Source organism: Poecilia mexicana, unplaced genomic scaffold, assembly GCF_051168715.1.
Source record: "Poecilia mexicana isolate PSO_F unplaced genomic scaffold, ASM5116871v1 scaffold_11, whole genome shotgun sequence".
In the NCBI taxonomy this organism is placed as follows: Eukaryota; Metazoa; Chordata; class Actinopteri; order Cyprinodontiformes; family Poeciliidae; genus Poecilia; species Poecilia mexicana.
In genome coordinates, this window is record NW_028263380.1 from 6,799,498 (window position 1) to 6,814,688 (window position 15,191).

General features: G+C 39.9%; 1 protein-coding gene across 1 annotated transcript; it reads right to left on the reverse strand.

Moving 5' to 3' along the window:
• Positions 1 to 10,004: 10,004 nt before the first annotated feature.
• LOC106930180 (1-acylglycerol-3-phosphate O-acyltransferase ABHD5-like) lies at positions 10,005 to 14,821 on the reverse strand. Its single transcript, XM_015007579.2, has 7 exons — positions 14,632 to 14,821; positions 13,834 to 13,916; positions 13,354 to 13,762; positions 12,746 to 12,897; positions 11,385 to 11,496; positions 11,118 to 11,298; positions 10,005 to 11,033 (listed from the first exon to the last, which is right to left on the reverse strand). Exons 1-7 carry the CDS (start codon positions 14,673 to 14,675, stop codon positions 10,926 to 10,928), a joined length of 1,089 nt encoding a protein of 362 aa, XP_014863065.2. The 5' UTR covers positions 14,676 to 14,821; the 3' UTR covers positions 10,005 to 10,925.
• Between the last annotated feature and the right edge of the window lie 370 nt (positions 14,822 to 15,191).

A 15,191-nucleotide genomic window follows, 5' to 3' on the forward strand; every position in this document is an offset into this window, starting at 1 on the left:
AGGACATAGTGACAGTTTTAATCAATGTTAAAAATATATACATTTCTTTCAAAAGGTACATGAAGCTTTAAGGTTCTACTTACTCTGGAGTACTGTGTGTACGTTCAATTCTTTTCCATCATGTCACACATTGGCAGAGCCAGCCCAAGGCATGTGCAAGAAAAACAACGGCTTAGGGCCCCAACACCACTTAAGGGTGCTCAAAAGCATCGCTGATTTGATTTGGTTTGATAGATTGCACATTTTACATGTCTGTTTCAAATTTTGAAAACAAAAGCTGTCAAACTTGACTTGCTTACTGTAAAATCAGTGTTTGTCTGCAGATGTTACTTAAATTAATATGCCACACTTAAATACCACTCCGCATTTCATATTGAAAATTAATTGCAACATATTTTCTTGTTTGCTCTCCCAGATGTCACCAAATCTCAAAGAAGGGCCCCAAAAGATATTTGCCCATGGCCTTATTCAACCGTGGACCAGCCTTGATTTTGCCACCAACAATTATTACACTGAAAACGATGTTTTTAATTGTAACAAACACATGAAGACATTAAGCCGTAATGTTTAAACAGGAAAAAAAAAAAAACATATTGAATGAGTGCATCTGTGTGTGTTTATTTTTCCTGAATGCTTCCAGCGTTTCTCTCCTCAAACAGGGGAGCAGCATAATCCCTCCAACATCTGGGCTACTGTCCCACATCAGCCAGCTGGGAGGAAATCAGATCAGACCAAATGAGATCTCAGGCCGCTTTGTGAACGCATGTGACGAAATGACTTACACACACACACACACACACACACACACACACACACACACACACGCACACACACACACACACACAAATCACATGCAGACTCATGATGCCAAGTGCAATCACAACCCCTACATTAACACTGGCACAAAAAAGGCACGTGGGATTAGATACACACAAAGTGCGCAGGCGACAGATTTGTCATGTGGCTTCCAAACTGTGAATGGAGCACGGAGGAAACCGTGTCAGAGACCGGATGTCACGTGAGCACCGAGGCACGTGCTAGAATCGGATCGTCCCATCGTTCTAAAAGCGTCTCGCAGCTGCAAAACACAACAAAATTACCGGATATTTCACTAAAAACGGTCCTTATCGACACTAACCGTCGTACTTCTTGGCAATAATTTACGGTTTAGATTGTGAAGGGGGAAATACATTTGTTCTGTGCTGTGTTTTTTGTTTGTTTGTTTTTGTGCTAGCTAACTTCGTTATCTACAGGGAATAGGGTTGGTACGTCAACCAACACATTACGGTTGACGTACATTTAAGTGCATTAACAGTAGTGAGTTTTAATTCCGTCAGACCTGATTTTTATCTAGAGAACAAAAAAATAAAAAAAAATGTCCAACTCATTTTTACACCCCTTCGGCGACGAATTAAAGAGAAAAATGCTATTTTTACAAGTAGTTCAAGACAAACATAATAATAATGATAAAAAAGCCCCAAAATAAAATAAATTAATTGTGAAATAAGCTAAAGAATGCTTACAGACTTTTCCCCCCTAATATTCCAACTCCTGATTGTGACCGATATTCTAATAAAAAAAAATAAAAAAAATCCTATTTCACTATTTTACAATAGAAAATAATTTCAGATAATATCACAGGAAACACTTAAAATTATACTGAGTGCAATTTTATTAGGCTACTGAACCTAAATTTATATTTTTAATGGAAAATAGACACTTACTCTTCCCCTTCTCTAGTTCCATAGAAATGCTTCTCTTGTCTGAAGATGCTCCAAAATGTCCCATGTCCACTCTTGTGGACGTGGGACCTGAAGGGGTTAAATGAGCCAAACGTAACCTTTGTGGTTGATGTATGAAGCTTTGGACTCTTGAGCAGATCAGATAGTTAGAAAATTGCACTTGTATTGCAGCTTTTTGGCAGCAGCTTTCTGCTGCATTCAGTGGAAAACACAAAATTCCACTTTACAAACTGCAGACAAAGCACATTGTAATAATGTAGCTACTATGGAGCCAGATGTAGGTGCACAAAGCTAAAACAAAAAAAAAAAGAGCAAACAATACAATGAATGAAAACGTCTTGTGCATGTACAAAAATCAGATGTTCATTGAATGGCTGTTTCATTGTCTACAAATTCATGATAGCATTTTCCTGAACCCACTACTGGATTTTAATCCAGTAGTGGGTTTTTTTCCCCTTCATACACGACAAAGACTCCGATGTTTTATCACATGCATCTATAAAACTGTGTGATTTGCATATCTCAGCAGGTTTTTGCCATATCAACTGGCAAAAAGCCTGAAAAACTCTGGCTTGTCATTAGTGCAGTGGTCGGTATGGCAAGCTGAATGGGCATATATTCAATGGCTTTGATATTGAGGTTAATATTACCCTGTTAGTTTGTTCTGTTTAAACATTCGGTTGCTACTCCTTGACCTAATAATGCACCAGTTAATCAGACACAATTACTATCAACCATGAGTCACTAGCAATACCTGAAAAATCCAGAGGGGTGGACGTTGTAGTAGTTGACAACTACTACAAAATGGTGGATGTCTTGTAAATTTTTTGACCTTCATATTTGACAAGTAAAACTAATAATCTCATCTAGTTTAAAATGTCCAAGACCTGCTCTCATTGTTTTAAGGACCAACTTTTGATTTACAGGTTAATACCTGAAGCTCAGCTATGTTAACCAAACTTATATAAAGTATAAACTCTTTCCTTTGCATAATTTTATGAGCAGTTGTATGAAAGCCTTTTCTATCTACTTTTCTGTCAGCTTTGATGGAAACTTCAAAGAAGCTCAGTACATATTAGATTTTCAGATTTTAACATTTCAAAAATGTTGTTTATTGTACTGTTCATTATTTGATACTGTAGGTTTTGTAATGATGGTTAAGGGGATAAATTTTCTAATTTATCAGGCTTTCAGCTCAAAACATCCATGTTCTTTCCTTTGTCAAAACTCAGAAAAAGAAAAATGCAAATGTCAGACACACAATCCCAGTTTTAGATTTCACATGTGCAATTTTTTAAAATAAATAAACTGAGCATTCTTTGTGTTGGTCTCCCAAAATGTAAGAAACCTGAAGACTTGTGAATGCTTTCCTTTTATTAACAGCTTCAGGTGTTAACTGTAGATTATTTTTATTGACGAAAACATTGTATATTACTGAAACATTCGTGTAAAAACCAAATTTTTTACCAAAGTTAATTTCAAGTTCTGCAGGCTGAAGACAGGGAGCTGTTGGAGCCAGTTTGTGTTAGAGTAGGCCGGAGATGCAGCAATATCTTCTTCAGGAAGCTTATGTCCTTTAATGTTTTTGGTGATTTTTTTCCCCCATAGCCATTAGCTCATATGTCTCCAGCGAGCATTAAAGTTTTCATTGCTTCTATGACAAATTGCAATGAAAATAGCTGCATTGTTTTGTGAAACGCCTCACAACAGCTCTACACCACTTGATTGCTAAGCATGGTTTTGCCGGCATGCGCTGTTTGTTCTGTGTGTGGGTTAGGCTCCAGTTTGAAGTGTGTGTCTGTCAGCGGGACATTAAATCTGACTGCCAGTGGAGCTGATTGTGGAGGCTTAACAGCTGCCATCGCTGCTGCAGATGAAACACTCCCTCAGTCATCTCTTACGCTAGCAAGGCCGACTTTTGGTGTCCAGGCTGCTGCCTCGCACACATCGACGCGCTTTTCTTCATCTCGGCCAGGACAGGCGTTCAGTGTGCAAAGTGTATGTGGTTGATGCTCTGCCTGTCCGTGTCTGTTTGCACTTTGGGTTTAGCCAGAGTGGAACACAAAGCTTCTGTTTGCTTGGGCCGCGCAATGAGAACTCAAGGTCTGCCAGAGAAGGGCGAGCCGGGGACGGGAACGTGAGCCAGAACGAGAGATGGAATCTCTTAAACAAAAAGATGTCACAACCTGAAACAAAAAAAGGGGAAGCAACAAAAAAATATCAATCATTAAAGGGGAAGTGCTATGTATTTTCCAGCCACATTGTGCTATAAAATGGTACTATCAAGAGACTCTAAAAATGCTATTTGACGTCCTAATTTAACACCTTGGAATTGGGCCTCTGTCTCTTTAAGAAACTCCTGCTCTGTCTGAATCTCTCCCCTCAGCAGGTCATCACAACATGGCTCCTCTATGAGCCCTTTAAAAATATTTTCACCAGCGTTTCACTTTGAAGTAGCTCGTGTAATGACCTCAGCTGATGCGCAGTTCCAGAAGGCGTTTGCTAATTGCTGCTGGCTAGGCTGCAGGGGGCGAGAGGGCGAGAGGGGGAGTGGCTGTTCTGTGAGGCGGAAGCTTGGAGCTTCGTCCTCAGAGGCGGGGCTAGGTCCACCCAGGCGTTTTTGCATAGCTGAATGGTTGCCATGGAGATGAAAGGACTTTTTTTTTTCAAAGACACGTGAAAGAATCAAGGCAACAGGTATGTTGTTGCTTTCGGAGTAACGTTATAACATGATGTGCTCAAAAAAGTTGATTTTACGAAACACTGCTATAACAACATAAAATGACTAATGGCCAGTCAAAGTGCAATGTAAAAATTTGTGACCAGACTAGAAAATTGATGCTCATCCATCTCATGATTCAGCCAAGTATTAAAACAGACCAAATGAAAACAATTACATAATAAACTAAAAACAATAAAGAAGCATCATTCATGCAATACATTGTGGTCCATCCCATAAAAACCACAATAACACACTGACGTTTGTGGTTTTAACATGATGAAATATGAAGGGTAGACTTTTGTAACACGCTACGTTTCCACAGGCTCCTGCTAATGATCGCTAATGCGAAAATGTCCTGCTGCTGTTCGGACGTCTTTCACTCAGAGCTCATGAGGTTCTGAGTTTAGATGTGAAAATGTTGACAAATTCTCAAACCGAGCGAGAAAAAATGCCTGCAGAGTGATGCCATAGTCTAATTGCTCAGTATTTAATTTAGTAAACTGCTGCTATGAAAACAGAAAAGATAAAAACATAGTTATCTGTTGTTTTACTAAGCAGTGTTTCGTAAGCAGAGGAATGTTTGGTGAGTGACGTGTTTGAGTTACGAAGGGAACTAGTAATCCCAAAAGTACACACACCCTGTTAAGGTTAGGAGATTACTCTCAAATTATATTTATTTAATTATTTGTATGTAGTGGGGGGGGGAAATAGTTATGCAACATGATTTTGAACCTTTTTGTTTTGAAAACCGTACATTTTTCAGGTATTTGAGGGAGTTTATTAAATCATTTACTAAAAGAGATTAAACTATCTTAGCAAAACACACGTCTACAGATCATCAAGTAGTGATCTGCAAGTATTAAGATTCTCACGAGCTCATCTCTGACATAATACTGTTGAAACCTTTTCTTTGTTCTTTTTTTGGAAAACATTTAAACTTGGTCACATGGCATATGGGAAGATTTAACAACAGAAAAAATGAGAACCCGACTGATGAAGGACGTTTGCTTTTGGTTTGACGGAGAAGCGCAAAGTACCTCTTAATTGTGAAGTAGAAGAAAAACATAGTTTGAAGCAATTTTTACAGGGAAAATCTTAAAAGTGTGGTGCGCATGTGTACCAATCCTTTCTAGACACTTTTTCATTTCAAGATGTTTTTCACTTACAGCTCAAGTTCAGTGAGATTGGATGGAGCAATTCTGTGAACATTAATTTAACAGGGTGGCTACTGGATTTCAACTGGATTTAGGTCTGTACTTTGACTAGGCCGTCCTTATACACAATTCTGCTTGGATCTCACATATTCCAGTTCAGCTCTACGTGTATTTTTGGACTAATTGTCCATCTCGAAGACGAACTTCCACCTCAGCCTCAAGTCTTTTGCTGCCTCTAACTTGTTTTTGTTGTTGTTTTGTTTTTTGTTTTTTTTGTTGGGATTGTCCTGCATTTAGCTCCGTCCGTTTTCCAACCAGCATCCGTTACTTCAATGTTCCTAAATAAATCCTAAAGCAACCACTTCCCTCTGGAAGCCACAAAATTAGAGCCATCAAAGCTTTATTAAAGCAGTAACATTGACTTTCTCTCTTCACTGGCTTCCATTTTGTATCATCAGGCTGATGAAAAATGCATGCCACACTTTTCAGTTTTATTTATTAAAAATGTCTTAAAAACGTCCATCAATCCATTAATATATCGCATTCCCATATAGAGGGGGGAAATGGGTAAAAATAACTTTTTCAAGCCTCTGTGTAGAGTTATGTAACAATTCAGTCAAAATGGCTTCCTTTGGCTTCTCTGTGAAATGTTTTCTGGGAGGAATTTGTGCCCTTTCTGTCTGCAAATGCCTTCTGGCTGCAGGCACCACCTGATATTAGTTGTTCTGCTCTTTTTTATGCAACAACGCCCCCAAACACATGAGAGAGGAGGGGAAAAGGTATCAAACAGGCAGATCAATCTTTTAGCTCTCAACTGGAAATTGAAACAATTTCGATTAAAGCATGTGATGTCTGACCAGCGAGGCCAGATATGGAAATGTGCTCGGTGAAAGGAAGTACAGGCCAAAGCCAGATCTGCTAGTTTCAGCGATGAGAGAGTAGAAATGAGCAGCTCTGCAGGGTTTCACCAATCAGCGAGCACTTTTGACTTTATGAATCGGCACAGAAAAGCGTCAACGCTTCCTCAGATTCTTTTCATTCCTCCTGCAAGATGAAGAGAAATCATCGCTATCCAAACCTTTTTCTTTTTTTCTGCGCTGTGCATCATGCGCAGAACAAGCAGCCAGCTGGCAGGCAGTGGGGGCTGTTTAGCCTTTCCTGATGCACTCAGTCAGAATCTAAATGCTGCAATCATTAAGAGAGTCTGTCGCCTTTTGGTGTAATTTGAGAGCAGTGCGGCGCTGTGAAGTGCCCTCACTGCATAATATCCCAGAACATTTCTTCTTCTTCTGTTGCTATTTGATCTGTGGTGCATTGATGAGTGAACTTATCGGAAATGGAGGCTGGAAGAAAGACTTAGTGCATCAGATGTCTCTTATATTGTGCAACTGTCGCTCTGATTGCTGTGTTTGTGGGGCAAAAAAAATAAAAGATAGATAAAAGTCTGGACTGTAAATATCGTCAGTCACTCGCAGGCAAACTAGTGAACTGATTTGTTCTTCTTTGACTGAATGACAAATCTTAAAACAAAAAAAAGAAGCATAGTTTGGATTAGTAAATGTTGAACACACTCATTCTTATGAAATGAAATGATTTCCTCTCTCAAATTTACAAATTGGAAGGCTTTCCAAGTTTTTCACATTTTGTCAGACTGCATATTTCACAGGGATTGACTAACACAAAGTACTGGGTAAAAAAAGAGGATAAATGTCGAAAAATACAAATCTGAACAGTGTGGCATGCTTTTGATTCAGCCCCCTTCGCTCTGAAAGCGCTAAATAAAATCCATTGCGACTGTTTGCTCTAACAGCGCTAATTTCTTAAGTCTTTAAATCCTTGGTTTCAAAAATAAAAAATTTTATTCCATAAAAGAAAAATCTGTGGGTAGAACAACTAATAGCTGCCCTTTCAACTCATTCTTCCGTCTAAGTTAAGGGGCTCTTGACCGCTCCTCTGATCAATGCTCCTCTTTCACGGCCAGTTTAGTTAAGGTCAAAGGTCACGTCTCGGTGGGTTTGCGGTTGTGCTGAAATCATTTCATTGCTGGATGATGGATTTGAGCAGAGCTCTGAGGAACGCTCAAAGCTGCGATGTTGCTAAATAATATAACTTCACATCTTTCTATGAGATGGTTTATGAGCAGAAGCTGTTTGTTCACTAATATTTTCTACCAAACCAGAGAGATTTACACAATTATAGCAGTGGAGGCAACTGTACTAATTTGTTGGGATTTAAAGGCAACTGGTTGTGCTAGATTTAATTTAGGGGCGTCAAAGCAAAGCAAACTGCATACACATTTCAAAATGTGGAAAAGTTCAATCGTTGTGAATAGGGTTTGGCATTTGTCGTATTGTTTATCATTTATTGTGATACATTTCTTACCACGCTAAGAATTTTGATTTATTGTTGTGACGATAAAGTCCAATTAGTGATGTTCAAACCCCCCCCCAAAAAACTGTCTGTATTACTGTGGGATTGTTAGTTTTGTTTGTTTAATGAGAGCATCAACAAATACCAATACATTTGAAAATATGATTAAATGTATTATGTATTTACACCACTGGTGTCCTAAAGAAGTGCATTACTAATGTAAATGTGTTTGCAGCGGGTTTAATTGCTGTGCCATGCAGTCACGACCATGCACTTACCTAAAAAAAAAAGACTGTAATAAATCGTTATTTTATCATGATAGTTCCACAGAATATCGTGATAAAAACTGTAAGTCCATATTGCCCATCCCTAGGTGTGAATACTTTTATGAGGCTTTGTCGGACTCTTACCGTGAGAAAATACGGACTGAAAACCACCAACAAACCTCGGAACATAAACAATTATGGTCTTATTAGTGGCCTGACAGCAGAGATCTCCCTACAAGCTGTTACTAGTTTACCAACAGCATTAAAACAGTGTGCCTTCCTGTCTGCAGCCATCTTTTTTATGTGCGGCTATTTCCAGCCACTGTGCTTTCAATTATATCCAAGCCCAGCATGAAAGCGGCTGTCACATCTCTCGCTTGTTTTCTGTTTCATAATAAAATGATTTCATGATCATGTGACTGAGTGGGTGACAGAGATAGACACACACAGACAGAGAGAGAGAGAGAGAGAGAGAGAGGGAGAAAGACGGAGATGGGAAGAAAAAGCTAGCAGCCTTTTTAAGTGAACATTATGGACGGAGGCCCGGGCACGTTGCGCGCGCACGTCTTCATCCACACGAGGCCTCGCGCACATGGAGCTGCCTTGAGAAACAGCCAGACAGACAGGCAAGCCAGCATCTTCAAGAAAACAACCCATAATTACCTTGTCCGACCGCGGGATCACTTCCTGCAGGTCGGCTAATCCAAAAGGCTCGGTCTCCGTGGCTACCCTGTTGCCTGGAGACAGCTGGGGCGGGCTGGGTTGATGTTTCAGGAGTGACAGAGATGGGCAGAGGTAACCGAGCTGCAGGAACTGGTGAAGGCCAAGACACTCAGGGTCTTTGGATGATTAGTCTCACGACAATTACTATTATTAGGAACTCATATTTCCATTTTCTAAGCAGTTCCAGAATGCCGCCGGCACTTCCAATAAAGATGTGGGAAAAGCTTTAAAATATATTGCAGCCTATTTTTACACATGGAAAAGATTTGGGGAAAAATAAAATTTTATTTAAGTGCATTTATTCTGTTTGGAACATTTAAACCAAGATTTTCCTCATCATTCTGGCTCTTAAATGGATTTGAATAACATTATGCAATAAACTATTTTAACACTTGTGTTCAAGAAAGTTTATGTGTTGAATCAAGAATTTACGGCACTTTAGCTGGCTTAACTTTAGCGCTAATTGCTAAAGTCAAACTTGCGCTTGACTTATTGCGCTTAACAAATGGATTTAAATAAAAATTAGACATGGCAAAGAACTAACGTAACACTTGTGTTTAAGAAAGTTTATGTGTTGAATCAAGAATTTATGTTTGTGTCCCATTTTAGCTGGCTTAGCGTTAGCTTTTTTTTTTTTTAAATGTTACATTTCACCTTGTTAGAGAGTTAAGAAGTTACTGACCAAGTCATTAAAGTTTCTTTTTGATGTGTAATACAAACCAGATGAATTCATGAAGAAAAAGTGAAGGAGCTTAGGCGGTCAAGCAGTAACTTCCTCTGCTTTGAAAAACATATTTTGCTTATGGACAAAATTGACTCAAAGTCTAAAACTGTGGCATCCTTATTACTCATTTGGTATTAATAAATGTGAGCTTGTAGATTTAAGATGTAGCCCATTGAGGAAGATAATTTAATGTTAGTTAACTGTTACTTATAAAGTAAAAGCAGAGCCTACTCCCTACTTTATTCTAGTAATTTAGTTGATTTATGTAAAATGATATTAAAAACAAGCCACAATTGAAGTCCATTTTAATGATTTCTTAGAATTTAGCCATTTTATTTTGTTGTAGTTCTATTTATGAAAAATCTACCAAAATAAAAGCTATGCTAGTTTTTATTTCCCATTTATTGGATTGCTTTTATCAGTGACCATGAGACCAGATAGAACATGTCCCAGATGATATGTTAGAGTGACACGTAAACATCCCCCAACGAAGAGATAAACTTCTTTTTTTTTCCTTGACCCGTTCATTTTCTGCAGACTCAAGAGTTTCTATAAATCACAGCGATGCCTCTTTGAAAAAGAAGGCCTATTTTTAGTCCGACACATGCCTCTGACCCGATTCTGTCATGGCAGCTGTGACTTAGTGGTGGGCTGAGTGTCGAACGGGCTCAGAGAGAGCATCACTGTCCAGGTCTCCTGAGTGGGTCACTCAGCTCAATATGTGAGGGTTGCTGCTTTGTGTTACAATTTGCTGTTGTTCCCTCTGCAGAGCATGACGTCGCTGTACTGCCATCTGCTGGCCGTGCTCACTCCGTGGTTCCAAAGAAGTGAGAATGCTTCCTGAGAGTGTCAGCGGCCCCTTTGCCCTGTTTAACTCTGCCTCATATTCCCTCCCTCATTCTGTTTATCCTGCCTGCATCAAAAATAGCAAATTCCCCGGACAGGAGAGCTGTCCAAAAAGAATTCAAAGAAACAGCATCAACGAGTACAGAGAAATCAAATGAATTTCACATTTACTTACAAGAAATATTTCAAATAAACTGTGGAGCTTTTTGCCCCAAGAAGTCAGCTAAAGAAGAATTGGAGTGATGAGAGCCTCCAGCCTGTCACAGGTCTCTCTCGTACAAATAAAGTGCATGATAAAGCAGGTTATTTCTCTGGTAGTGGAATGGGTTCAGCTTTGGTCGATCTGTCGAATCTTTTATCAGCGATTCACCGCTTCGTTCAGTCGTCTGCGCCTTTCCGCTCTGTCCAGGCGAGAATCCGGAGGACCGTGTGGTTGAAGTCCTCCGGTTGATCAGCGAACACGTAATGGCCGGCGCCTCGGATCACCTGACGAACACAGACACCCGGGAATCGATTTTTGACATCAAGTTTCAGGCTTTTGCAGTGGAAAGCCGAGGAAAGACAACTTACAACGATTTCCGCATCTGGCCTTGTCTTCTTCACCTCATACCCAGAGTTGCTGTCGATGCTGGACCGAGATCCGTAAATGAAGGAGATGGGAATGTCTGCTCTGACCCCGTCGATCCGCTCCAGCATCGGCCTCTTCGCCCACCCGTAGGGAATGGTCATGTTCCTAAAGGCCGTCTCGCCACTGACACACAGAGAAATCCTAGTTTGAGGACTTGAACGGAGTTGAAACAGCCACAGGCAGGAGGGCAAAAAAATCAGATTTTTCACCTTGGCGTCTGGGCGTTGAGGTGGTAGATGTAGTCGGACACAGTGTCATCATTGAACACAGCGGAGAACTTCTGCTTGAAGTCTGACCGCAAAGTCTTGACCATCGTCGGACCTGAGGGAGGAGAATGTCTGGATGTTATGGCACCAAATCGAGCCCAGATCATCACCATGCCAGAAAGCCAGGACTTTATGCTGATGTGCATCGTTCGGTTTCCTCTCAATTTACTGCCAAACAGCTGAAACTTGGTCTCATCTAAAAGTTTTTGGCATTCTTCCGATACAAATTTGAAAACCTACACATTGTTAGTGACAAACTTTCCACGCACACAAAAAAAGCCTTTTTTTGTTTTGTTTTGCTTTGTTGTAATTGTATTGTCAGACTGCTGCATCCTAAGCGCACAAAAGAGTGTTATTGGAGATCCTTGCTCCCAGCAGCTGTTAGAGTTTATAACCATCAATGATCCAAAAAGGAAATCAATAAATATTTACCTTAATTTGCACAGTTTTTACTCAATTTAAATTACATTTTTGATGGCATCGCCACATCTCTACTATGGCACAGTTTTAGTCACTTATTGCAAATACTGTTTTAATGTTCAAATACATAAATGCATTTTTTTAAATTAACCTACCCAGTTACACATTCCTTTGGCTCTGACTTATCTTTAAGAACTGCACAGTTTGTTGAAATTTTGCCCTTTACATATAGTATTTTATTCTGTTCATATACATTTTATTTTCTTATCTTTGTGTGAAACCAACTTACTCTGATTGCCTGTCACTTTGCCGCTGTCGCAACAGAATTTCATCACCGTAGCACAATACAGAAATTTCTGTTCTATAAATTGTGGGTTTGAGAGGCAGCTCTATGGGTTTTTGCGATTCTTCTTGGCTTTACACAGTTTGACCCCAGGGTGAACTTCCTGGGATGTCCACTTCTGGGAAAACCAGGAACAGTCCAGAATGTTTTCCACCCCTAACAGAGTGGTCTCACAGTAGAATAGTTGATTCTAAATTTAGAAATATCCTTGTTTTATTTTTTTTCCCCCAATTACCCCCCTTTTTTTCCTTTTTAATTCCTATATAAACCGTTGAAATGGATTTAGGTTTCGGGCCAACATATTAGTTTTGTTTTTGTTACCTTACCTCAGTATAATAGGCTATGCAGTTTTACCCCTTTTCAGACTTTTTAAATTTGATCCCCAATTATGTAATTGGAACTGGAGATATAGTATATGTTTGAAACTATAATCTGATCGTCTGTGTAATAAACTTAAACTTTAAAACTCATGCAAAAAAAATATAAAGGTCCCAGGATTGTTTAAGTGCATGTATGAGTTTGTAAATGTGTGTGTTCGGACCCAGAGGTCCAGCCAGCCTGAGAACAGCCAGCTGGTTGAATGGGCTCATGAAGGCCCCGATGGCTCTGATCCACACCGGGATGGAGTAGTGGTAAGGGTTGTCTGGGCGGGCCGGGAACCCCCACGGTTCCACCAGCAGCAGATGTCTCACCCTGCACAAGCAGAAACACCGTATTACTACGGGTTGGGAATTTATCACATTGTTTATTATTTATCGCGATAAATTTCTTATCATAAGCATTTTGATTGATCGTTGTCACAATAAATTCCAATTAGCATTAAACACCCCAGACTGTTGGGATTGTTAGTTTCACTATTTTCTCCACTGTTTATTCATCAACCAATATTAATAAATTTGTAAATATAACTAAATGCAGTAACTGTGTGCAGTTTTGTGATACAAATGTATGTGACACGTCCTAAAGAACCGTATTACGAATAGATATGTTTTTCAAGTTGTTTTGGTGATAAATAGGTCTTATCGTCACTTTTATCGCTATCACGAAATATCGTGATAAAACCTTAAGTAGATATCGCCCACTGCTAGCACTTACTTCATAAATTAATTAAAATAAGTTAATTTAAGCATGATCTTAAAAATACAGCACCTGTTTGGGTATCTGAGTGTGTAGGCTGCAGACAGGTATCCTCCAAGATTGTGTCCAAGCAGAACCATCTCTTCCAGGCCCACCTTCTGCCTCCACTCCTCCAAGGCCGACACGAAGTCCTCCTCGGCCCCCTCGGGGTCGTTGCTGAACTGGGGGCGGCTGCTCCTGCCGAACCCCAGCAAGTCCAGCGCGTAGACGGGTCCGCAGCTGGACAGAGCGTCCAGATTCTGGATCCAGAGGCCGATGCCGCCTCCGAGTCCGTGGAGAAGAACCAGGGGCGTCCTGGGCTGGGAGCGAGGCGGCAGGAGAGACGATGAGTTCGGATGCAGGTGGGTGGAAAAGGCTATGGTCCACAGGTAGTTGCCGTTGGATAAGCGGATGTGCTGCCTGGAGTAGGGTTGACTGACAACTTCAGCAGAGAGAAGGGACAATAAGATATAGAAAAGTAGAGGAAACATAACTTCTCTCTTTTTTGTTTACCTTTGAGCATCTTTTCCTCTGCATCTTTCAGCTGAGTTGGAGAAGTGGGGCACCAGGAAGGGAGCCAGTTTGCTATCCACGAACTGAAGTCAGAAAACACAGAGGTCAGCAGGCAGACAGGAGAGCATGCACAAACAAAAACCATACATTGACCTTTGTCCATGTGCTTTTAGTTATCAGTGCTTCCTGGTTATCTCTGGACAAGAACAAAAAAACCTTGACAACATCAGGCAAGGCACAATGCGATGTCACAAAACTTTGCCCTGGGGTATCTCATCAGCAGTAACATTTATAGTAAATTTTATACAGAGTTTCTTTAACAGACATATCACGTTAAAATTACTCAAAACTAGCAAAAATCCCGACTGTTCAGGTGGTTTAGCGCATTAAATACTACAACGATCTGCCATACCTTCAGAAACCAAACATTGAAAACATTAAAACCAAGCTAATTTAGAGTTGGGAGATTTAATTAAGCAGTTTTAGCAAGAGTAAAGTTTAGCAAAGAGAATAAGCCGGGTTAAAACAAAGCATTTTGTCACAATAAACAATACTAAATATGATAATCTTGTATTGAAATAAGTTGTAAATGTTTCAATTAATAAACAAATACAGACTTAAACTAAGACTGGTCAAAGTTTTAGGACAAGAGTTGATCCTGAAGGAGTCACACCGGGATCAAATACACACAACTTTCAGTTTATACGGTCCAAGAGTTTTCGCATTTCCAGCAAAAATATCTATTCACTTTGAATAAATAAACAAAAAACAGACAACAGTTAATGAAAAATAACTGACCTTTCTTCAGGTCGAGGCTGAACCTCCTCCGCCATCCTCCGCATTGTGTATTAGTGGTCTGAAAAGTTGTGGTCAAGCGAAACAATGCTGTTGAAAAGTTACTGCGATGCCTTCAAGTACATACCGTAAAATTATGGAGTAGTTGTGTAGCCGAACACGACTAAGTAGAACGAGACTAACAGAAGTGTATGACCGTCGAGAATATATAGCTAAATTAAAAATAAAACTCAGTTGACGTTTTTGGCTAGTTAGCGCGAGACTGTATTTGAGTGGTTGCTCGTTCATTTCTATGTCCGACTGTACTTGAAGGCAGCATCAACTAGTTGCCAAAATCTGCTCAGGTGAGCTAATGGGCTCTTTGCACCTAAGGCGTTGACGTCACATCTCCAGGAGCTAATGCGGCTCACTTTTTTCCGCTTTGAGTTACCATGACTGGTAGAAAAGACTAAGTCGTATTTCAGATGCAAAAAAACAATACTATTAACATTGTTGTCTTCCTAATATAATGGGCTTTTAAGTTTTCGTTAATTTCCAAGCGATCCTGAATTAAGAAGATGGCT